The sequence below is a fragment of the Podarcis cretensis genome (genome assembly GCF_951804945.1).
Source record: "Podarcis cretensis genome assembly, chromosome: 1".
Taxonomy (NCBI): Eukaryota; Metazoa; Chordata; class Lepidosauria; order Squamata; family Lacertidae; genus Podarcis; species Podarcis cretensis.
In genome coordinates, this window is record NC_137170.1 from 30,800,023 (window position 1) to 30,823,290 (window position 23,268).

A 23,268-nucleotide genomic window follows, 5' to 3' on the forward strand; every position below is an offset into this window, starting at 1 on the left:
TAAGGCTGTCAAGCCCGGACATCTTTTAGCTAGAAAGGCAGTTAACCTGAAACCATTGTGATAATTGAGCATTAGAAAATGCACTCTTTCATTCCAGGTCATTCCACTTCAGGAACCAGCAAACTAGCAAGAGAACAATGTACTTAGATATAACCAATTTTAAAATAGTTTAACAAGACATATAAACACAAGAAACAGGGGAACCGTTGCCTAGTAAAAATTAAATGAGTGTGAGGAGCAGGGAGTATGGTTTGGTTTCCAGAGTATTCCTCATGTAGCGAGAGCCTGGCTTTTTACTGCATATACAGTTTACTATTTCCTCACTTGACAGCAGATTGTTCCTCTTAGTAGGATCACCATAGATGTCGGCTATCCTAGGTCTGTTTGTCACACTTTACAGATATAAAATTATTTCCATGCCTTTGAAAGGATGTGTGAGTCTTCCTTTGAAATGGGGGGGGGTATACATTTATGGCACCCTGCCAAATATGTAAATCACTAAGGCTGTGTCCAGTGCTTGTGTAAACAAGGCCACCGTTTGAACTTAAATGTTAAAAAAAAATATGCATTTTTTCTGGGGGGATGCAGGGGTACACATACCCATTAAAATTTTGTGAATCTAAATTTGGTCTCATTGAGGGGCACTATTTCAATATGAGTAGGAAAATGAGAGTACCACTAAACATTTTTTTTAAAGAAAAAAAGCACTGGTTTAAATTATGCAACTAGAACATAAACATATGTATTTATGTGTATGTATATCTATCTTAGAGGATGGTGGTGGTGATTTATTAATTTTATTTACTGCTTAATTGCCAAGGTGGCATCTCAATGATTTACAAGTGTAAAACACACCTAATTAAACACACAAACAATTTCAGCAAAGCATTAAAATAAACATCCACAATTAAAATATATAGGAGAATAAGCCCATTAAAACAGCACTACAATTAAAAGAGTGACAACAGCAATTCAGCATTACTTTTGATTCCCTTAGATTGTCTTTTGGTTCAGTGTGAATTCTGAAAGGCCAATGTTTCTGTAAGAAAAGAGTCTCTGACACAAAGATATGTCATGGAATATGAATGCAAGTTGGGATAGAGAAGTTCAGAAGTTTTATTGATGACTTACTGATGGTTCTTGTTTCACAGGGGCTGGGAGCAGGTAGAAGTCACCTGCACTCCATATCAAAAGGAGTCTCCTAATACTCTCTGGAATGTTGAAGATCACATTAATCCCAGGTGTATGTGATTGAATGTACCTTTTTGTCATCAAAATATTAAGATTTTCCCTCCCCTTCCTATTACTTGTCAATTTTGAAGAGGGAAAGCTCCATAAAGCAGTTGAAGCAAAATATTAAGCATTGGAATTCCTGAATAATTTCCCCAATGGCTGGATTTGAGCATGTCTTTGTCATACTCACAAGGAAGCTTCTTGAGATTCTAGTTTGACATTTTAGTACACAGCAGGAAAAAGTGGGGGAAAGATGGCTTTTTAAGGTATCTTGTTGCATGGGTTTATTGTCCTTTTTTAAAAAACAACAACCACCTTCTGACCTTTGCACCTGGGACCTAATTTAATGCAGAGGGAATGTCTATGTAATCATTAATGTATGTACTTAATTAACATGTGAGATCCCACTTTAAACTGTCTTCTTTTCCATAGTGCCCAATATCAGTTTGGATGTTCTGAAACCTTCCTTTCCAGAGATTCTGCTGGAGTCTCACATGGTTATGATCCGAGTAGGTAGATTGGCTTGGGTTCCATTTTGTTTGTAACTTTCTTTCCTTTGTAGAAAAACACTCCTTTTATTTCTGCGTTAACTGTGCCAACTTGGGTACTATCTGGAACAGAAGAAGCATTATGGGGTTAAGCAGGTTTATGTTTAATAGTACAGTTCTCAAGACATCTTGTGTGATTATCGAGGGCATTGTGTGAATCTCTGGCATCCATCAAATATGGGGAAGACTGTGCCAATAAATGAAGGAAGACACATATTGTGTGTGCTATTGATAGTATGCTGCTAGAAGTAATAAAGCCACACATTTTTAAAAGGTATGTGCAGCACTTCTGCATTTTTCATGTGTGTGCGAGAATGCTTATGGATCATAGCTGTCTACTTTTCCCTTTTTTAAGGGAAATTCCCGTATTCTGAATAGGATTCCTCACAAGAAAAGGGAAAAGTTGACAGCTATGTTATGGATGAAGGGAAGAGCTGGGCCCCTGGAGTATTGTGTCTAGACAGCTCCTCGCTATTTGAGACCACCAGTTATCATTGTGTCCAAGATTTTTGTCATCCTGATTCTGACTGAGAGTCAGATTTTCCTGAGATGTTAAGAAACGCCGTCCTTGTGTAGGCGTAAAATTTATCTAAAGCTGTCAAACGTAACAGCTGAAGAAATAAAAAACTAGTATTAACTCTCTTTCATAGCAATGCTATTAATACGTTCCTCTCGACAAGGAAGCTATATTATTTATATTTGTTGCTTTTTCTAAAAAGCAGTTACCAAAAACAACAACAACCCAGAACCCTCAAAGCTTCCCACGCTGATATTGTAAGAATGATTCAATTTATCTAAACTAAAGATAGTTTCTTTCCCGAGTGAAAGCAAACCTGGTGGGATCTTGTGGGAGATTTCACAATAAAGGACTGTTGAGATCTTCTCTTCAGGGAGGTTTCTGAAGCCTTCTCCTTTGGATAGTGATCTCATTAAATTCTGTTGTGTGAAAGTTTTTAGGCTGCCTCCACTAGAGGGCAATGTGAATATATTTGACAAGAAATATAGGTTCATGTGTGCACGCATGAACACAGACTAGCTTTTGAGCAAATGCTCGTTAATGTCATAAGGATTGCCAAAGGTCCATCAGTTCCAGCATTCTGTCTCCAGTGGTGCTCTGCCTGATGTCCCTGCAAAGCTCACACACACAGGGTTATGATAACCATCTCTTGTTGTTCCTCCCCTCTGAGACAGAGGCTGCCTAGAGAGAACATACATTTGAATAAAATATTTTGCAGGGGAAAGAGAATTGTTCTTGTAAACATGAGTGTCTGTCTAAGGCTGTGTGCTCCAGCTCCAGCTCCATCAGCCATAATGGTTTTTAGCCAGTTTAAATTACATGACAAAGGCCCTCGATGTACAATCTGGTTAGAATATAGGTGGTTAACTGTGAACTGTGATAAATAATTAGTATATACCCTTGTTAGACTCCTGCCTTAGCCCTTCCTGTAGATACTGAATAAAATCAAGTTTTGCAACATGTTTAGCTTTCATTATTATGGAGCTATAGACCCAGTTCCTTGCCCTGCCATGTGAACACAAAACCTAATGCTTGTGTTTCTCTGATTTTGCCGCAAAGAACCTCTGATTTGATCCAGCATTGATATTTCAGGGTTTTGAATGTTTGGACTATGGAACTTCTGCTGCTTAACCTTAGAATAAGCTGTTTCCTCAGACATTTTTCTAATAAGAAGCAGGTCTCTGAGAGACACAGCAGCCTTAGCATAGGCACCTGGGTTTAATCTGTTCCACTACTATCTGGGGAAGCTTAGCATGCCTATGTGAACGGAATTTAGATATTTCCTCGGGAAATTCGTTCACTTCTAGACTACAGTAACGGGAGAGAATTTCCCAAGGAAAGATCTATATGCCGTTCATCTAGACCTGCAAAAAGGCATATTGACTTTTTGCAAAAAGAGAGGTCGGTAACTTGTATACAGATGCAAATCTGGAGGATAAGTCTATCAACAGCTACAAGTTTTGATAGCTATCTTGATTCGAAGGCAGTATGTCTCGAATTATCAGTTGATGGAGGACAGTAGTCAGAGAGGGCTGTGGCTATCATGTCCTACTTTGTGAAACAGGATTCTGGAGTATTTATGCACTTTGTCTGATACAGCAAGGGTCTTTTTAGTTTTTATTTTACATGTAAAAGCTTGTATATCAATATATATTGAGGGAGAATATTTATTGCAGCATAGCTGTTAACTGAATATAGTTGTTGTTTTTCCTTGTAGGGGAACAGTGGCCTCAAACCAAAGGAGAATGAAGTCACATCCAAACCCTGGCACTGGCCTATCAATTACCAAGTATGTGGGCAAAACAAATTCTGAGGCACTGTAACTTGTTTAACTTCATGTTGTATCTCATTGTTTTCCAGGTAACATTGTGAATAGCTGATCTTCAATTGTATCTGGGAATTTTTCGCAAGGCTTGTTTTAAATGGCTTTTGCAGAAAACCAATTCTGATTTGCCCTCCCGTTGTTCTTGCTGCTAAGGAACGACATGTTAAATAACCATTGGCTCCCAGACAACAGGGGGTGCTGCTGTGCGACTATTGGAACGGCAAAGACTGAAATAGTTCCTAATATAATTATGAGGTTTGATTATAGAAGCTGCACTATTGTTACTCTGTTTATTTCAATTTATTACCCACTCTTTGCAGGTTACAACAATTAAAACACAGTTTAAAACAGTATTAGTACAACTTAAAAAATCACATCTCAAATGTCAAAGGCCAGGATAAAGAGGTGTGTCTTCAGCATTTGCAGAAAACTGCATAATGAAGTTGTCAGACTCACCTCTATGGGGAGGGAGTTCATCAGGATAGGAGGGTGCCACAGATAATGCCCTTGCCTGGGCCACCTCTCCCCCAAAGCTTTTGAGAGTGGCGGAACTCCCAAAAGGGTCTCCTCTGCCAATCTTAGCACCCAAGAGGATCTGTTGGGAGGTGTCTTTCAGATTTTTTGGGCCTGGGTCATTTAGGGCTTTAAACACTATTGTGGGTTTTAAATGTGGGGCTTTAAACACTATTGCATCGGAGACACTTCTCTGTCATGTAATGGAGGATCCCTATGGAAATCTTTGATCTTACAGATTTTTATTGTTTTTTATTTTATTTTCCATGCCAAGTTACAACGTAAGATAAAAATAAAATGAAACATTAATCAGAAAACTAAAACAAGAGGGGGGGAGAAAAGAAAAACAAACAAGAAAAACAATGAGTATAACAAAACATAACCAAACATACATACATTTTGACTTCCTTCCATCCTTTAGCGACTTCAAATTTTCAATTTTTCTTTTTCATTGTAGTATATGTATATGTACATTTATTACTTCCGGTTTTATGCCTTTCATAACTATTTTTTCTTTTCCTTACGCCTGCAAACTTCATGCATCACATATCAATATATTTATTCCAGAAAAATGTTTTTTCATATACTCTTTAACACAGTCCCATTCTTTTATTAATTTTTGGTCTGATTGTCCTCTTAAGACTGCCATTAATCTTGCCAAGTCTATGTATTCACATAGTTTGATTTGCCACTCTCTTACTGATGGAATCCCCCCCCCCCCAATTTGCAGCTATAAGCATCCTGGCTGCCATTGTCGCATACAGGAATACTTTCTTTTTATCACCAGGAATATCATTTGTAATTAAGCCTAGAAGAAATGCTTCTGGCTTTTTTAATAAAGGATATTTTAAACATTTTTTAAAATTTCCTCATAAATATTATTCCAAAATTGTTTGATAAGTCCACACTCCCACCACATATGATACATTGTTCCGGTTTCTTTCTTACACAGATGTTTATTGTTATGGAAACGTCAGGCTTAAGGTAAAATGTAGACTGAAAAAACCTGTGTTGATCACATACTGATGGCGGCCATCAATTTCTCCACAGGGCCTTCGTTTTTCTGGAGTCAATGAAACAGACTACAGGGTTTATTTGCTGGGAAATCCGGTAAGGAGAATATACTTTTCGTTCCCCTAGGTGGGATGAGGGAATTTGGCTTCCCTCCCTTCCCTCCAGATAGGTCCTCTCATTCCCCTCTCCCTGTAGTTTTATGGTGCCTTTTGTGCATCTTTGTCTACTTGCAAGGCTTTCCCTCACAGGTGATCTGGTGGCTGAACCTAATTACTCTTGGATTGTATATCACAATGGCAATATTCATTTCTGTGGCCATGAAGAGGGGAGTTCGGCTAAAAGCTGAGCACAAAGGTAAAGTAAATTTCCTACCTTCTGGGTCTGTAACCTTCTGTTTTATAAACATTATGGCTTCCTGCTGCAGATCTACTTCCACTGTCCATGAGAGGACACCGAGTGCAGTATCAAAGGAATCATGATAGCAATGGGTGGAGTGCAACAGGAATGGCAGACTTCGGGCTTTCAGATTTCAGTGGCAGCTCCCCTACCTCTTACTTTCCATTTTAGTCCTTGTTGTGATGCTCCCTGTGGTGTCCTCTCATCTTGGTGCCCAGTGCAGACGAACCACCATGCACCCCTAAATCTGCCTCTGGTAACAGCTCTCAAAGGTTGATTTGCTGGAATTTGGCCTAGTTTTTAAAGAGAGGCTGTGGTCCTTTCTAATTGCAGGAGGCACCTTAAAAGGAGGAAGTCCATGTAGTAAATGCTAGACCACATTCCCTTCAGTAAAAGTTTTTTATTTGTGCATGTGGAGCAGGGAGATGATTAGTGTTGATCAAGCAAAGAAAATCCAAGAAACTTGAAGTGGAAAAGCTACTGGTACTGCTCTGGGTTCCCATGGCAAGGAAAATAGCCTGAGAGAGCAATTCCTTCTCAGACTTCATATTCTTGGAAATTCTTGAAAATTCCTGATTGGGACTATTCTTTTTGGGTTTTACTGTCTTCCTGACAGCTGAAGTTGGGTTTTTGAGAGTTATTAGCTGCTGCTTAATCCATTTATTGGCTTCTCTGTTGCACACAGTGATATTGTTAATGTTTCATTGTCTAGTAGCAACAAAAGTTATGGAAAGCCACATTCTGAGGGTCTTAATCAGAATGCTCTCTTTAAACTCTGTTTGGAGCTTGTTGGCGAGGTGAATGTCCATAACACCTTCTTTGTTTCTGCATGGAATTGTGATATCAGATGAGGAAACAGCTCTCTTACCTTGTTTTCTTAATCTCTGCTGGTTTGGAGCTACAGCAATTGCTAACATACATGCTGGAATTAGATCTGGTTATTTACAGTGTAGCCGGGTTGGCTTGTCGGGAACACATTGCACTGGGCATGCAGCAGTAGTAATATTTTCTCCTAGACTCTAAACTGGTGAAGTAAAAACACACAGAATTGTATCCAACCAAGTTATCGCATTCATGCAAGGATTTCCAACTGAACTCCTTCCTGCTGCCTGCCCTGCAATCTGTTCTGGGTCCCCCCGCAACCCTCTGGAGCAGATTTTTGGGAGGTGGGAGGACACAGGGAGAAGGAGGGGAAGTTCTGTTGCACAATCAGAAGTTCTTGTGCAACTGGAACAACTTTTTTGGGTAGAAACCAAACCGTTTTATAAACTCCATAAAACTAGATTTCTGCTGGAAGCTTTGTGAACACATGTTTATACAGGTTAAGATAAAAAGAATTCAAGAAATGTGTTCTGTTCCAGAGCTTTCTCGAGTCCTGCTACATAGCGGAGGAAGGATTATGCTAGGATGGGTCCTCCATTACTTTCCATTCTTCATGATGGGCAGAGTGCTCTATTTTCATCATTACTTTCCTGCCATGCTTTTCTCCTCTATGTTGACAGGTAAGTTTCATCAAGTTTCAACAGAATCAAAATGTTGTGACCCATTAAGAGTTTTGAAAGGACACGAGTGTAAAAGGTCATTGTCACACAGTTGGTTTAGGGTTAATGTTCTGAAAGTTTCTTCAGTGCACTGTATCTTGATCAACAGCAAGACCAGTTTGGTCTACCCTTTGATCTGGGAGACTTGGGTTCAAAAGTCAGTTCTTATGGGGTAGCCTTGGGCAGCTTATTCTCCAATTCTTGTCAGTTCCGTACCTTTTGATATGGACATAAGAATGACCTATCAAGAAGATTTTTATGACAATCTGTGAGGTAAAGATTACATTCTACTGCCACAAGTGCTATAGAAATCATCTGTATTTTATAGCATTCTTTGCTTTGCTTCTTATGTTAAGGGTATCAGCAAGTGGGAAAAAATAATTCCATCGAGAAATACACGCCTGCTGGCCACTGTCTAGCATAATCATCAATGTTTCTATATTAGCTTGATGATTCTTTTCTGAAAGAAAGGAAAATTAAGTTACGGATATTAGAATCAATATAGCCATGAGAAATTCAAGATGAATGATTTTTGATCTTATGCTTCTTTCAATAGGGAATAACTTGCATGATTCACTTTGCCTGGTAAAATAAAGAATATTAGCTTTCTGCCACTGGAAAACTCCATCTGATTGAAATAGAATTGATTTATCTTGGGGAGATGGGTTGATGGGTTGATCCTGGGCTGTGACTATACGTATTGATGTGATTACTGATACAGTGGTACCTTGGTTTTCGAACGTCTCCGTTGACGAACATTTCGGTTTTTGAATGCTGTAAACCTAGAAGTAAATGCTTCAGTTTTCAAACACGCCTTAGAAGTCAAACGTGCCATGCAGCTTCCACTGAGTGCAAGATCCTGGGGCCTAGCTACCGGCTATTGAGTTTTCGGTTTCCAAACGTTTCTGAACTCGAATGGTCTTCTGGAACGGATTTCGTTCTAAAACCAAGGTACCACTGTGCTTTCTAGTTTCAGTGTACCTGGCCAATCTTTCTTTTTCTCTTTCTCCCTCAGGGATTACATGGGATGTATTTCTGAAATTTTGTGCTGGTGCTCTGTCAGCCAGCATCCAATCTAGGAAGGTTTACAATTATGGGATAATGGTGCTGATTCTGCTTAGTATCTACAGGTGAGAATTGGTTCCTGAATAGTTAACACACATCTGAAGGTTATTTTTGAGGGGAAAGGCCTTGCATCATTACCAAACCCTGAAAAATGCTGACAAGTAAGCAGGAAACCATGTAGGGAAGCTCCTACAAGACTCTTTCCTTGTGTGGCCCATTTTGTTGTCACCATAACGGTTCTTGATATTGACTAATGCTAACATTCAGCCATTGCCCTCTTTAGAAACTGCCTCTCCTGAAGCAGCAGCAATCTTAGTTAGCAGCTTCATAATGGCTCAGGTGCATCTCTCATTGCAACGTCCCAGGGCAAAGATGACACAAGCTTTTCTTTCACAATTTCCTGTCCCCTTTGATTGCAGAGTTTAGTGGACAGTGCATCTTATGTCCTCTATTTGGTTCGACCCTCTAATGTGTGTGAAAGAACTTTGATCTGCCTTGCAAGTTTGCCACCGCCAAAACAATTGAATATTTCAGGGTTCCTCAGTGGTATATCAAGTAGCTCTACACCTTATACCTACTGCACCCAATTATGTGGTCTACTGTTGTGACGTTGGGTCTCTGGGAATTTGATTCATGTTTAGATCTTTTCCACAGCTTCTACCTCTTCCACCCTCTCTCCTATGGAATGATAGGACCTATGGCTTCTGATCTCAACAGCCCAATGGCAGGGCTTAGGTGGCTGGAAACATGGGAGTTCTAGATACAGCCTGGGGGGAAAAGGGAATAAACAAGAAGACAAGTGGTGAAACCCACTGCACAAGAGCTGTGAAGAATTGTTTCCCCAACAGCGTTTCTATGCTGAAGCAGTGGACTGTCAACCTTGAGGTCTGAGAAGAGGAGGTGGCAACTATGAAGGAGAACCTCTCTGTGGGTCCTAGAGCCCCATTTACTTGAACCTGCTGCTACTTAAAAGTTTGAACCATCCAAGCAATATGTTAACTGTCCCACAGCCATGGGCTCCACAGTGGTGTCATTTTGTGTGAGTTGGAGGACGTGTGTGTTTTGCAAGGGTATCTCTCATGTCTGCCTGTCTCTGCTCATAAGGGATTTAACAGAGCTCAGGAAAGATCAAGTGCGTGTAACAGAGGAAACAGTCTTCTGAGACCAGGATAGTTAATATCCAATAACTTCTTTTTTTCATGAACTTAAAAGTATTTGTGTACATATGGTACGTGCTCCTGGGAAAGTCTTGTGACTGCTTTTCTAAGTTCAGGGACTTGGACATAAAGCATAAAGTTTTCTGCGATCCAGTGCTCTGTCTGCCCATCACACAAAAGGCAATGAGTTGTTTTTGCATAAAGCCTTTGCTGTCTGAGCACAGACACCCATTCAGAATAGCCTTTAACAGTTACCTGGAAGATCTCGTGCAGAAATGAAGCTGCAGCATTCCATTCATCGGATTATCCTTTTGTTTAAGAAGCTCCAAAGCAGAGAAAGATGTTTTTATTATTATTATTTGGTTTCCTGCCCTAAATTCCTCTGACAGTGAGGAATGGTGCCTTTGAGTGAGTGTGTGTGTGCATGTGCGTGCATGCGTGCTAGAAGATGAATACATAATGTTAAAGCTTGTGCTGAGAGCTGTGATGTCACTCATTCTACTAATTCTACTAATTCAGTTGCCTACTAACACTTCTTCCTGTGGGGAAGCTTGTATCTCTTTAATGAATGTAGAGTGTGCAGAACATGCTTCTAACTGCTATGGTACAGGAATGTTGATTTTTTTAATATATATAAATGCATGTGGGGTTTTTTTTTAGGAGGAATTAACCTCTGTGTCATATGCTATCAAAAAAGGGAGGGATGTAACTTGATAAGCAGAATAGAGCTCTTCAGTTGCTTAGTGGGAATCCACTTCTGCAGCGATGTTAGAAAAGTTTGCCAAAAAGGTTGAGCAAGGCGTTCCCCTGCAAAACGTTCTTTTAATTCCATCTCTTGTTCTCTGGAGCAAATTCGGCCTTGGCTTCTGTTAAATTGGTCCCCTGAAGCCTTCTTTTGTACATGACACAGAAATTGAGGCCACCCAGTAATTCATTTTAGTGTCTGTGTTAAAGCTTGAAGCCTGCCACTTCCTATTCCTCTGTGCCATCATCAAAGGGCTATCTCTGTTGGCATGGAGACGATATGCCAACATTCCCAGGAGAGGCTGGATGAGGCATGTTGGCTGCTGTCAGGCTGCCAGGTCCATTAAGAAGGGAAACACAAGACTGATTTAGCTGGTCTGGCTTAACTAGTTTAAGACTGTCGTGACCAGCCTTTTAGTTAGCAGAGATGATGATGGGTTCCAGCCTTTGATTTTAACTCACTTGTTGACAACTGGTGGAAATTGCTGAAATGAGTTACTGGTTTTGATATTATTACCATTTCCTGTGGCAGGAAATACGCTCGTGTGGCTGACCTGACTCCTCAGATATTATATATAGAAAAGAAGGGAAGTCACGAAAACTTCCCATTATTCTGCATCTTTGTTGCTGGGAGAAACAGTAGATTGTAAGTACAATAGAATATAAGCAGTAACAATACAGTTGATAATCATAGAAAAGCAATAAGATAGCCAGCTGTTACTAAGAGGACTTGGCCGTCTTGTATTTCACGAAGCACTTGACTAGATTTCCCTGAGGTTAGGTCCCATCATGTAGTCACTGAACTATTCAATTTTGCCTTTATTAGTGGATTCCATGTTATAGTACTTTTCTACATCAGTTAAATATTAGCAACCGCTGTTGCTTTTTGGAGGAGGGAAACCCATTTCTTTTCCCACCCCCTGAGATCAAGAGATATTGATCAAGGTAATATTTCTACTACTGAATTCAATTATTCAGCAAGGCTATCTATACATTTCATCCTTGGATTCTGCAGTACTCCAGTGGGTGACTGTTTATTGTCGCCTTCCCTTGCATTCTGAGAAATCTCACATCCCAACATACACCTGTATACCTACACTACGAGTGCTGTCCCTAGCTGAATGATGCTGCTGTCTTGAGCAGCTAATTCTTTTGAAGTTTTTCTGACAGGACTTCTTTACCACAGTAGAAGGGGATCATGGATACTAAACACATAGAATCAGAATCTTTAAAAAAGTCAACAAGTGTCAGGCTTGCCATTCCTATTAGCTGTCACTCTATGGTACTAGTCTTCTAATACTATCTAGCTCTATGTCACTCTATGACATAGAGTGACATAGAGCTTTCTAGCTTTGGAAGAGTAGCACCAATATAAGTAAGCAAATAAGTAAGGTTCTGTGGGCAAGATCTGTGGTCTGGAGTTGTTTTCAGTGAATGTGCCTTAGCTGTGCAGCAGTTATGACTTCACTGTGGACAAGTGGCCTTCCATTTGATAAATGGTGTTGATAGGTGTGGGTGTCTCTACCCATTAGTGTCTTTTCACAAATCAGTTAATGGCTTATAAAAGGGCTTTCATAGCTTAGCAACTCACCTATTCCATCACAGTTCTAATGAACGACCCCCATTTCTTCTTCTTTAAAAACTCCCAAAGTATTTGACTCAAAACAGGGTATGGGTCAGATTATGTTTTTTCTTGAGTGCAAAATATCCCTGTTGAAGGCAGACCTCTGTGGCTCTGCAGATACCATTCATTATGTTTGAAGGGTAATAACATTTATAGGATCAAGTTTGCATTTATAGGATCATTGACTTCTTTACCAATGGTTGCATCTACATGGCCTAGACTCCAGATCCAGTAATCAGAACTGCCTCCCCTTCCCCCTCCTCCAGTGGTCTTACTGGCACCCAGAGAATTCTGTTGTGATGGAATTTGTGCCTAAATAAAACTTGTGTCTTGGGCAGTTTTTTTTCTTCCATATTAATGTAGGACTAACAAGTATTATTCTACAGTATTCCTTCAAGGCAGGAAGGAATAAAAATCAGCAATAAAAAATTTCTGATGTTCTTCTTGTGGAATGACACTATGATAGCTCATTCCTCGGCAAGTACTGTGTTCTGTATTGGTTTGTCGTTCTGTGTATTATGGTCAAGAACCCCATGTCCAGAGTGCGGCAGATAACATTTGTCAGAAACTGCACAAATTTTATTTACATAGAGTCCTAAGTGGTAGGTAAGTAGAACTGAACTACTCATTCAGAAACATTGGCCAGCCCATCTTGAATTGGATCACTTCAAACTGAAAATGGAGGATCAGTCACATGTTTACATGTTTCTTTACTTAAAAACAAGCAACCTTTCACATATACAGCTAGCATATCAGGTAGGCCTGGCTAGAACCCTTCTCTGTGACATGGGAGCTTTTTGCAGGCAGGAAGTTCCTGGAATGGAAGACCATTTGTGCCACCCATCACCTCTGCCCTGAAGTGAGGACCGCGCCACATAGTGCTCCTGAATCTGTAGTTCATCTCTTAATGCGATTGCTTTGAAGGAGTGATTTGGTCTCTGCCCTAGGCATCTGTGTGTCTGTAGTGTCTGATGTAGTTATCTACTGCTCCTGGGCAGCTTCCTGCATTACGAATTTGTCTTACTAATGCTGCTGATGTTGAAGTGTGTGTTTGTGTGTTGTATGTGTTTTTTGTACATTATCACCATCTACGCATTTCAGACTGAACCTGCTTCAGTGCACTGCCGTGTAATGGTACTAAATGGAAGGATAACTTGCCTTTGGACTGGCACTGGCTTTTGTAAAGGGATTGACTGTAAATGGGATAGAATTTCCATCATACTTTTGTAATAAATAGCCTTTCTTTCCAGTGTCTTGCTGATTGCTAATTGTTATTATTTTTCCTACTTCAGCTGTCAGGATCAGCCTGAAGCGATATGGACTAGATTAGTGCAGAAAACACTAATGCTGGTCGCGGTGTAGCCACAGCTCATGGCCATGCTTGCTTTTCCTGAGTTCCACCAGCAGGAATTGACCTCTCCACTCTTTGGATTAAAGAATGTACACATATAGGGCGAAGAGTTGAGGAGCGGGGAAATATATCTGTACACACAGATCCTGTGGCAGTGGTTTGCCATGCTATGGTGGAGTCTCTTTGATTCCTGCCACTTCTTACTGGTGTTTGATACCGGCCAAAGTTTGATACCGAAGGTCAACAGTAGCCCTTTTGGTCTACAGTGGAGTTTCTCATGATCCCATTGTTGGCACTTAGTTGCTATTAAAACACAGGTCTTGATCCATTTGGGAAGACAGTAGTCTGTTTGTTGAACTCTTTTTCTGTTGCTTATTGCCCTTATTACAGCATCAAATGGATTCTTAAAAGGGTGTTGCCCGTATTATAAAATACAGGTGCGTGCAAATTGAGACCCTTGCTGTAGAACAGCAAGTTCAAAACAAGAATAACACTGATATAATGAGGTAATCTGACTGTTGTGCATCCAGCTGAGGAACCACGCTGAGAGCTTGGAATAGTTGGCAGAGTAATGTTCCATATGTCAGAGCAATAAAGAGGGCTATTGCAATATAGGCTTATAGTGAGAAACTTCATTATAGATTATTTAATTACTCACTCCAGAGGGAAAGTGATAGGATCATGTTAAAAAATACATTGTATATTGGCAAACTCAGTGATGGCTCTTTGTTCTACCCCCACACACTTGCCCTTTTTGTTAATGGTAAAACCACTGGCATGATTGCCTAGAAAATCTGCTTTTCAGTGCCACTGAATATATGCTTATTATTGAATGGGGTAGGCTATCAATTCAGAAACGGTGCAGCTAGTGTTACCTTAAGCAGCTGGTTTGTTAAATAGCCATCTTTAAAGCTTGAATGACTTTTAGAATCTAATGGTTTGTGTGAAATAAATCAAGATTCATCCAAATTCTGAATGAGCATGTCCAAATACCACAGGAAGTTGGAAGTAATCAGCTCTCTTGTTTGACATTTTCCACAAGGATGCCAATAGTGTCAATTTAGCAAGGTGCTGAATGCTTTTCCTCTCGTTTCCCTCTACTTCTTGTTGAGTTGGTGGAGGAATTCAGGTGAGATGGAAAGGAATAATATAAAGATGTTCATTATGCTACAGTGATGAGTTGGAGTAAGCTGAAGGCACAGAAATGTCTAGTGCAAGCCAATAGAAGGCAGGCAGTAGCATCTGACTTGGAGCTGGCTAGCTAGTTTATTTGTTTAAGACCTTTTTATGCATCCCTTCATATTGGATTTCAGGACAGTGAACAGCATAGAGCAGATCTAGAGGGGAAAAACAAAAAGAGGAGACAAAACGTTAGTGCATACTAAAACTTATTTGATTAAATTTATAAAATGTGTCAGTATGCCTGGCTAATAAAAAAAATGTGTTTGCTTGGAGCTAAATGACAGCATCATTGAAGCCAGGCAGACTTATTTGGGGGTGCTACTACTGTGAGAGCCTTTGTTTTTGCACCTCTTGGAGGACATATATGGAGATGGACTTTGGCAGATGCTATTTAATACCAGGCAGGTTGATATGGAAGTAGATGCTCCTTCAGGTACAGTACTTGGGTTCCAAGCCATTTAGAGCTTTAAAGGTAAGAACCAGCCCCTTGAATTAATCCTGGAAGTGAACAGGCTGCCAATTAAACTTTCTAAATCGGTGTGGTTTGGGTGGCCAGTCACAATTCTGGTAAGCTGTGTTCTGTACTCATTGAAACTTCTGAACCGTCCTCAAGGACAGCTGTATGTAATTCATTAAGGAAATGGATACATGATTACGCCAGACTCTCTGTGTCTAAGAGTGGCTGCAGCTGGCAGACCAGCAGTAGCTGATAAAAGGGACTCCATGGTAGCAGGCAACCATAATTTTTACAGCATTATTGGACTTTGCTGAAATGGAGACATACAGCTGAGTGTCATCGGCATACTGGCTGAACTTAACTCTTACATCCCGGAATAAGCTCACCCAGTAATTTCATATAGTCATTCAAAAGTGGGGATAGGCTGGAACACTATGGGAACCCTTTGCACAAGGGGTTGAGAAGAACCATCCCAATGCCACTTCCCAGAGCCCCATTTGCAGTAGGAAGGGAACTGCTGAGCCTTCCATTCCCAACTCACAGAGCTGGTACAGAAGGATGTCAGGGCTGAAGCTATCAAAAGCTGTGAAGAGATCAAGGAGGGTCAACAGGGTTGTGCTCCTGCTGTCTCATCAGAGGTTAGCCACTGGGGATAGCTAAGGCAAAAAAGTTGATCCATTTCTGTTTTTCCTTACCAGACAGGAATTCACAGCAGTACACGGAAGAAAGACAAGAATGGTCTTCAGATACTAAATGGCAAGGAGCGTCCATCCCATTTTTGTTCCTTTCTGCTACAGGAATTTAGCTGTTAAGGCCTTCCTGTGCCTTAAAAAACCCTTAAAAAAACCACAGGCTACTCCAGGCATAGGCAGACTTGGCCTTTCAGATGTTTTGGGACTACAGTTCCCATCATCCCTGACCACTGGTCCTGTTAGCTAGGGCTCATGGGACTTGTAGTCCCAAAACATCTGGAGGGCCGAGTTTGCCTATGCCTTGGCTACTCTAAAGGTTTCTTATTAAAGCTAAGCATATTAAGGAACCTTTGATTTTTCCATTGAAATCAATGGGATGTTAATTCGCTTAACACTGGCCAGATTGTGCCCAGTGTTTATCAGTTTCAAGGTATAAGATACCTAAGGCACATTTTGGTCAGAAATGTTACAGCATCAGGAACATTAAAGCCTGCTCTGCTGACTGCATTTTCTTCTTACATAGTTGATGAACAGGGTCTTTAAATCAAATAGAACGAAGGTAAGTAATGAAATGGTTGAAATATGCAAAGTTTTTGGGTACTGTACAAATGGTTTCATGTAGGTCCATCCTACTGATTCCTGGAATGAAACCCATAGTTCTTCATTTGATTCCCTTGACTGAGTCATGCAATGCTGCCCTTTTGACTTTCATTTTGTAAAGTAATCCCTAGCTGCCAGGGCATTAGGAGACATTTAGGTTCACACTCTGTTCAGTGCAAAGGAAAGTCTTAACATGGCCTGGTTTTTTTTTATGGCAATGTTCTTGCATGGCTCAGATCCTTTGAGGTCATTATTGCTGCCCCACTGGTTTCCCCTTTAGCTTGATGGCAAGAGGAAAACGGTCCAGTTGTAGCCCTTATCATTTATGTAAAATATTGTTAACCTCAACAAGCCTTTCTGCTGCTTGTTATGCAATCACATTTGAGAGTAGCTTTGCTATATTGTGGCCTGCAGGGGATGAGCGGGAGAAGTTCTGTGAGCTCCTTTTTTCTTAGCCTGAGAGTGATATGGAGAAAGAACTGTCGTGGTGTCTCATTCCTTTTGCTAGGGAAGAGAGGGTGGGGGATCCAGCCTGTGAAACTGGCAAAAAGATGAGCAAAGAGACTAGGGGAGCTTGATCAGAACCGCATTATTCATGAAGACATTCAGAAGTTGAATTTTTGAAATGGAAAGCAGTCTGGAGGGGATTTGTTTTAATTACTCCAAAGTGCAATTGCAAAGATGGGAACCAGAAATCATCATGGTGCACTGAGGTCTCAAGCCGGAGCTTTGAGCAGGATAGAGGCTACTTAGTGCAGAAGCAAAGCATAGAACAGCCTTCCCCAACCTAGTGCCCTTGAGATGTCTTGGACTGCAGCCCCAGCCCCCCAGCATGCATGGCTAATAGTCAGGGATGAAGGAAATTATTTACATTGTTGGCATCCATCTGTCTTGAGAGACAACGGAGTGTGCCTCTGGGGGTGAAGTCAAACAGCGGCATCAGCAGCACCAAAGTGAGCTGCCTGGGTCACAAGCCTGGGCAGTGTGTATGGAGCTCCTGGGCTGCTCAGATGACGAAACCCCACTCTTGGCCTCAGTGATGTGGTCCAACAAAATCTGGAAGGCATCAGATTAGGAAGGCTCATGTAGAGGTAGACATCTCCGTAGTCATAGTGACAAGAACACAATTTATAAATGGTTTCTTGTTCTCAGCCTATCTGCAACAGCACCCTGCTGTAGCAATTTGCGAGGCACTTTAGGGACAAAATGGCTCAGATTTGGGCAGAGTTGAATTACAGTTAGAGCAAGTCCATTAGCTAGGAATGCCTATTTCCAGCTACAGCTGGTTCACCACCTACAGCCCCTTTTGAACAGGGATAACTTGGCCATGGTACTCCATGCTTTGGTAACTTACAGATTGGGTTATTTCAAGGTGTTCTACATGGGGTGCCCTTGCAGACAACTTGGAAAATTCAGCTGGTTCAAAAAAGCAGTGGCCAGATTACTGGCCATAACCAGGGCTGGCCCACCGACAAGGCCAGGTGAGGCAACCTGAGCCTACGATGAAAGGGTTTCCAGCATTACACTCCCAAGGGGGTCTTTCTTCTCCCATAGATGCAACCTAGGATCCAAACAGACATGAGTCATTGTGCCCGGCCTCCTTTCTGCTCCCCTGTCACATAACTCCTCCTCAAGCTTCTAACTCACATCACTGCACTCATTTTGAACAGCCCCACTCATTTTGCCGTCTCACACAGTGTTCCCTTTGATGCTTTGTATCCTCCTAATGGCTCGGCCCAAAGTTGTCACCTTACACAGAAGCCAGCTTGGCTGAATTGGCCCTTAAAACATGCTGATTCCACAGGATTAGCATTGTCCAGCACACATGTTAGTGCAGCTCTGGCCTAATACTCAGCGGCGTAGCGTGGGTTGTCAGCACCTGGGGCAAGGCAAGTAATTTGCACCCCCTAACCCGGGGCAAGGCAAGTAATTTGCGCCCCTAACCCCTAACCTGCCGCCGCTGCCAGCTTCTTGCTGCTGCCTGGGCTGGGGTATTTACGGTAAGTTAGCCGCGGCGGCGGGTCCGTGTCAGGTGATCTGAGGCGAGTTGCCGCTGGCGCTGCCGCCCAAACGACGCCGCTTGCCCGGAGGAGGAGGAGGGCAGAGAGGCGAGGAAAATGCAACATGGCCCAGCAGCTGCAGCAGCAGTGGCGGCGGCTGTGAGGAGGGGCTGCTTGGCGCGCCCTCCGCGGCCCTGACGTGCGGGGACCGCGGCGAGCGCTGAGAGCTGCTGCCTGCCGGACGCCTTCAGCCCGGACGCGCGCACAGCTCGTCAGTTCCGCGAGACATGGGGCTCTGCTACAGCCTGCGCCCAAGGCTCTTCGGCGACCCCCCCCCAGATGTTGCGCCCGGTGTGGCCGGCCCCCCCTGCACCCCCCATGCTACGCCACTGCTAATACTCATGAGTATAATACACGGGTTCTGGCTTATTTCCCAGTTGTAATACTCCAAACATTGATTAAGTTCTAAGACCTATTAGACCCAGGAATTTAGGGTGTCTAGCACCCACCAACTCCTAACAGCATGCTAAACTACAACATTCTGATTGAAATGTTCATTGTTGAACTGTTGAATACTTATCTCTACAGTTTTCTTACTTGTGTCCAAAGCTAGCAAGAGGTGTTCTTTTTAGGACGTAATCCTATGCTTGTTTACTGCTAAATCCCACTATTAATTCTACTTGCCAGGTAAGTATGCATAGGACTGCAGCCAAACAGAGCAATCTGAATTAAGTTTGCTTGAAATTAAGCCCCTCTTGGTTCAGTTATGTTTACATTCTTGTGAGTGGATTTAGGAATGCAGCCTTACAGTACAATCTTGTGCTAGGATTACTCCATTGAATTAGATTGGCACTTACTTCCAAGCAAATATACATAGGCTTATGCTGTTACATAAGAATGTGCTGTGGTGAGCTTAACTTTCCCCAGATTGTGGCATGTGGACTGAGCCTTACAACAGAAAGCAGGTGTGGGATTGTACCAGTAACCAGGTTACCACTACAGGTGTTAATGCAAACGGCCTAGCTTCGCCAAACTGTAATGAACGAACAATACATGTCTAGAAGTATCTGATACCATGACTTGGCATCAGCTTTGGAGGCTGGGAGTCTAGTGTTCTGTAGCAGGAGAAAGTCCAGTATATCAAAATCCTACTTTGTGTATTCCGAGGCGAGGCCTGGTAAAGCGCCAAGGCTGAGGCCTTGTTCCATTAGCCTGTTTAACACGAAGTCAGATAAGATTACATAACAAGCCATTTAGGGGTGATGCTGTCCTAGGTTCCAAGATGCTGAAAGGTTTTGGAGCATGCAAGTGTGTTCTGAGACCCTTCCACAATGTCTGCAGGTTGCATTGCCTGCTTGAATGCTCACCGAAAGGTGGGACAAGAGAGGTGTTTGCTTTGCTTATGACAGTTCCCTTTAGGTCACCCTCATCCTGTCAGTACAACGGCAGCCATTGAAACTCCTCTGACACCAGACTAACAGGGAGCAAGTCTGCTCTATATGCAGCGGAGAGAGAGACTGGGGCTGTCAAGCTCCTCTGGCACTTGTGTGCCTGGCAACGTGCTCATCTGTCATCTCCTGGGTGATGCTACATGCTGCCCTGAAGGTCTAATCAGCTCTCAGCCTTGACCCTCCTGCTGCGTGGGTTTGTTTCTGGCTATTGCTTTTTTGCTTTTTATTTTTTTTTAATCTGGAGCTTGGCAGACTTGTTTATAAGAGGGAGGAGAGGCATTATCCCTCCCTTTTCGAATATGAAATGGAAATGCCACTGCATAGAGCTTTTAAGTGGCAGATCTGAAGTCTTCCTGGTTGTGCTCCCGCACCCCAAAATGAAGCTAAAGTGTGACAATCAAGGGGCATCTGTCAAAGTGGCATAGCCCTAGCTGAGAAATCTCCTTAGAGTAGAACAACACATTGAAAGAAGACGAGCTTCTCCCATCTTCCTGGTAAAATGAGTCATTAAGTCAGGGTGACCAAGGTGGCCTCCAGATGTTGGACTGCACCTCCCATTGTCTCTGCTGATGGGTTGATGGGAGTTGTAGTCTGGCAACATCTGGAGGGCACTACATCTGCTAAACCCTGCATTATGTTAATTTCGTTTGTGTGTTTCCCTGACCCTGCCTCACATTGATTGTCTGTTGGAGTAGGAAACATGAAGAGTAATATCTCCTCATGCAGAACTGAGGAGAGGGGAGAGAAAGACCTGGATGGCATGGTGGCAGCCCTGTATCTTTTCCAATATCTAATTCTGCCTGGAGGGGATTTCATGCCGTCGTCACCTGGGTTCTGAGGACTCTTTGCACAGCGGTGCAGTGTCCTCGCCTTGCCCAGTGCACTTAACAGCTGGCCTGAGGCCTCCATGTAAAAGTTCAAGTTCGTTCCCCCTTAAAGTGAAATGTTCCTTTTGCATGTATGTCCCTTTTTAATAATTCATTGGTCAGGCATTCCACCACCATGCAAAGAGGATTCCTAGTTCAGGGTAGAAGTCTAAGAGAATGATCTTTATTATTTGCTGAGTGACTCATCCCAGAGTTCATACTAGCTCAGGCCAGGCTGCAAATAATGTATTGCTACTGCCAGTGCTTTTTTTTCTAAAAAAAATGTTTAGGGGTACTCTCATTTTGACTCAAGAAAATCACCCTTTTATAGTTCAAATCGGGGGAAATAAATACAGTAAATGGACAAAAGTACAAAGAAGATGCATTACCTCATATTACACACCTGACAGCTCACAGTAACTTCCACATTGGCATGAGGTTGTGTGCACTAACACCTTCCCAATTCCTCTGTAAAACACCACACATCCACATTCCACACTGCTTCACACATTAAACGCTTGCTTCTGTCAGACTCAGGAAACACCGTGACAGGAAATGCGGCCGCCATCGGGGGTAGCAATGAAACTGACGATTCACTATGCTAGAGAAGAAACTATTCTTTGGGGGGGGGAGAGTTTCTTCTCCTGTTAGATTCACAAAATGTTTAGTGGTGTGCGTACCCCCAGAAAAAAAGCACTGGCTACTGCTGTGTAGGCAGAGCAGTTAGGAGAGCAGGCTCAGAAAAGAGCAAAGAGCCCAAGTTATGAAGGATGTTGCTCAGCACAGCAACTGGGCGAGAGCTTCTGTGGCCAAATTCCTCATGACTTCATAAATAGCTGCATTTGTGCTTCCTGAAGTAACACCTATATAGCTCGCCAGCCTTGCCTTGGAGATCTAATGAATCATAACCCCACTCCTTAGTACTAGCTTTTGCAAGATCTCTTCATATGAGAGTTACCGTATACCTGTTCACACTTGCTGGGATGATACTTACACTTCCTGTACTCACAGGAGTCCAGTTTATAACCCTCGAGTGAGTGAGTAAGGCAGGCATATCTCGACGTTCCTGGACCCAAGGGAGTAATATTATATACCTGAGGTCAACACCTGTGTGCTTGACAAACAGCTAAAAAAGCTAAATGCTCTACAGACAGTAAAAAAAGAAAAAGAAAACAGACCCTGCTCAAATTGTCTTACCATCTAATGTAGATGCTTGTTGGTCATTCTTGGGCTACTGTGTCTCTCTCTTGCTTACATTATCATATATTCCAGAATGAAATAAAGACTAGCCAAAAGCCCCAAACCTTGCCCTGGGATGTGGACTATCTTGCAACTCACTCCAGTTTCTGATTTAAATGTTAAATGGGCGAGCAGCTTGCGAGCTAAGGTGAGTTCACAGGTTAATTGATCATATAAATAGACAGTTGCCATAGCTGCTGGCAACGACCCTGAAAATGACAAAAGTATTAGCACTTCTATCTTGCTTACCTCAATGTATTGGCCCTGATCTGACTAAGAGTAATGGTGCTTATGCTGCATTTAAATAAGAGGGTTGTGGCTACTTAGACCCCATTGATTTCAATAGGACTGAAGAGTGGCTAACTTCAGTTGGGTCAAGGCAGAAGTATTTATCACAAACCACATGGAGCACTTCAGTGAGGACATAAACTAGGTTTCTAAGGTACCTTCACTTTGAGATGAGTATAGCTGATCAGAGTTGTTCAGAGCAACCATCTGCCTTCTTGCAAAAGTACGGTAAGTGGTTTCTAGCTTTGCTACCAGCCTAAAACCCATGTTTTGAGATCCAAAGGAAAGACCGGCAGCCTCAGTGCTCCAACTGCCAGGGCACAAAGTACACTGCAGGTAAGGCTGACTGTTACCTATCCATCCTTTGAATAAAACAGACTAAGAGACTTGTACCTCCAGACATGGATGGCCCACATATGGCCCGGAGCATCTGGCTTCTTCCCTGATGCTTTGTTGTTGTTTTTTTATAATATTTATTAAATTTTAGTTTAACAATAAAATACATAGATAATAACACAGTCTTTTTCAATATCCACATTTCATATTCATCTTTGGACTTCCTCACAACCCTTGTTCCTGCTTTCTAAACTCATAAATTTTACCAGAAAATTATTAATTTAATTCATATAATATAATTTTCCAATATTTAATATTTCAAATTTTGGGATTTAACATACTCTTATTGAAGCTTGATCATAAAATATTACTTATCCACAATTTATCTTTTCATCTTCCAATTAAATTTAAATTTATATTCTTTATACCTAGTTTGTTGGAGCCATGTTTTTGCTAATCTTACATCTTTCTTAACATTCATACAATTTGCAATATTTTTGTAAATAGTCCTTGAATTTCTTCCAGTCTTCCTCCACCAGTTCTTCTCCCAGGTCTCGGATTCTGCCAGTCATCTCGGCCAATTCCATATAGTCTATCAGTTGCATCTGCCATTCTTCCAGTGTGGGTAA

General features: G+C 41.9%; 1 protein-coding gene across 7 annotated transcripts in view; it reads left to right on the forward strand.

Moving 5' to 3' along the window:
* Window positions 1-23,268, forward strand: part of POMT2 (protein O-mannosyltransferase 2) — a 46,331-nt gene that overhangs the window by 19,825 nt on the left and 3,238 nt on the right. For 3 of the 7 annotated variants that reach the window (XM_079971999.1, XM_079971993.1, XM_079971998.1), the window contains exons 14-22: window positions 1,152-1,243; window positions 1,666-1,742; window positions 4,016-4,087; window positions 5,687-5,746; window positions 5,899-6,004; window positions 7,408-7,548; window positions 8,603-8,717; window positions 11,086-11,199; window positions 13,470-13,866. In XM_079971999.1, coding sequence (XP_079828125.1) covers window positions 1,152-1,243; window positions 1,666-1,742; window positions 4,016-4,087; window positions 5,687-5,746; window positions 5,899-6,004; window positions 7,408-7,548; window positions 8,603-8,717; window positions 11,086-11,199; window positions 13,470-13,539 — 847 coding nt within the window. In that variant the 3' untranslated portion in view covers window positions 13,540-13,866. Of the gene's footprint in view, window positions 1-1,151; window positions 1,244-1,665; window positions 1,743-4,015; window positions 4,088-5,686; window positions 5,747-5,898; window positions 6,005-7,407; window positions 7,549-8,602; window positions 8,718-9,306; window positions 13,430-13,469; window positions 13,867-15,865; window positions 15,994-23,268 lie in introns of those variants that run through there. The other 4 variants (XM_079971994.1, XM_079971995.1, XM_079971997.1 and 1 more) reach the window with 4 other exon arrangements.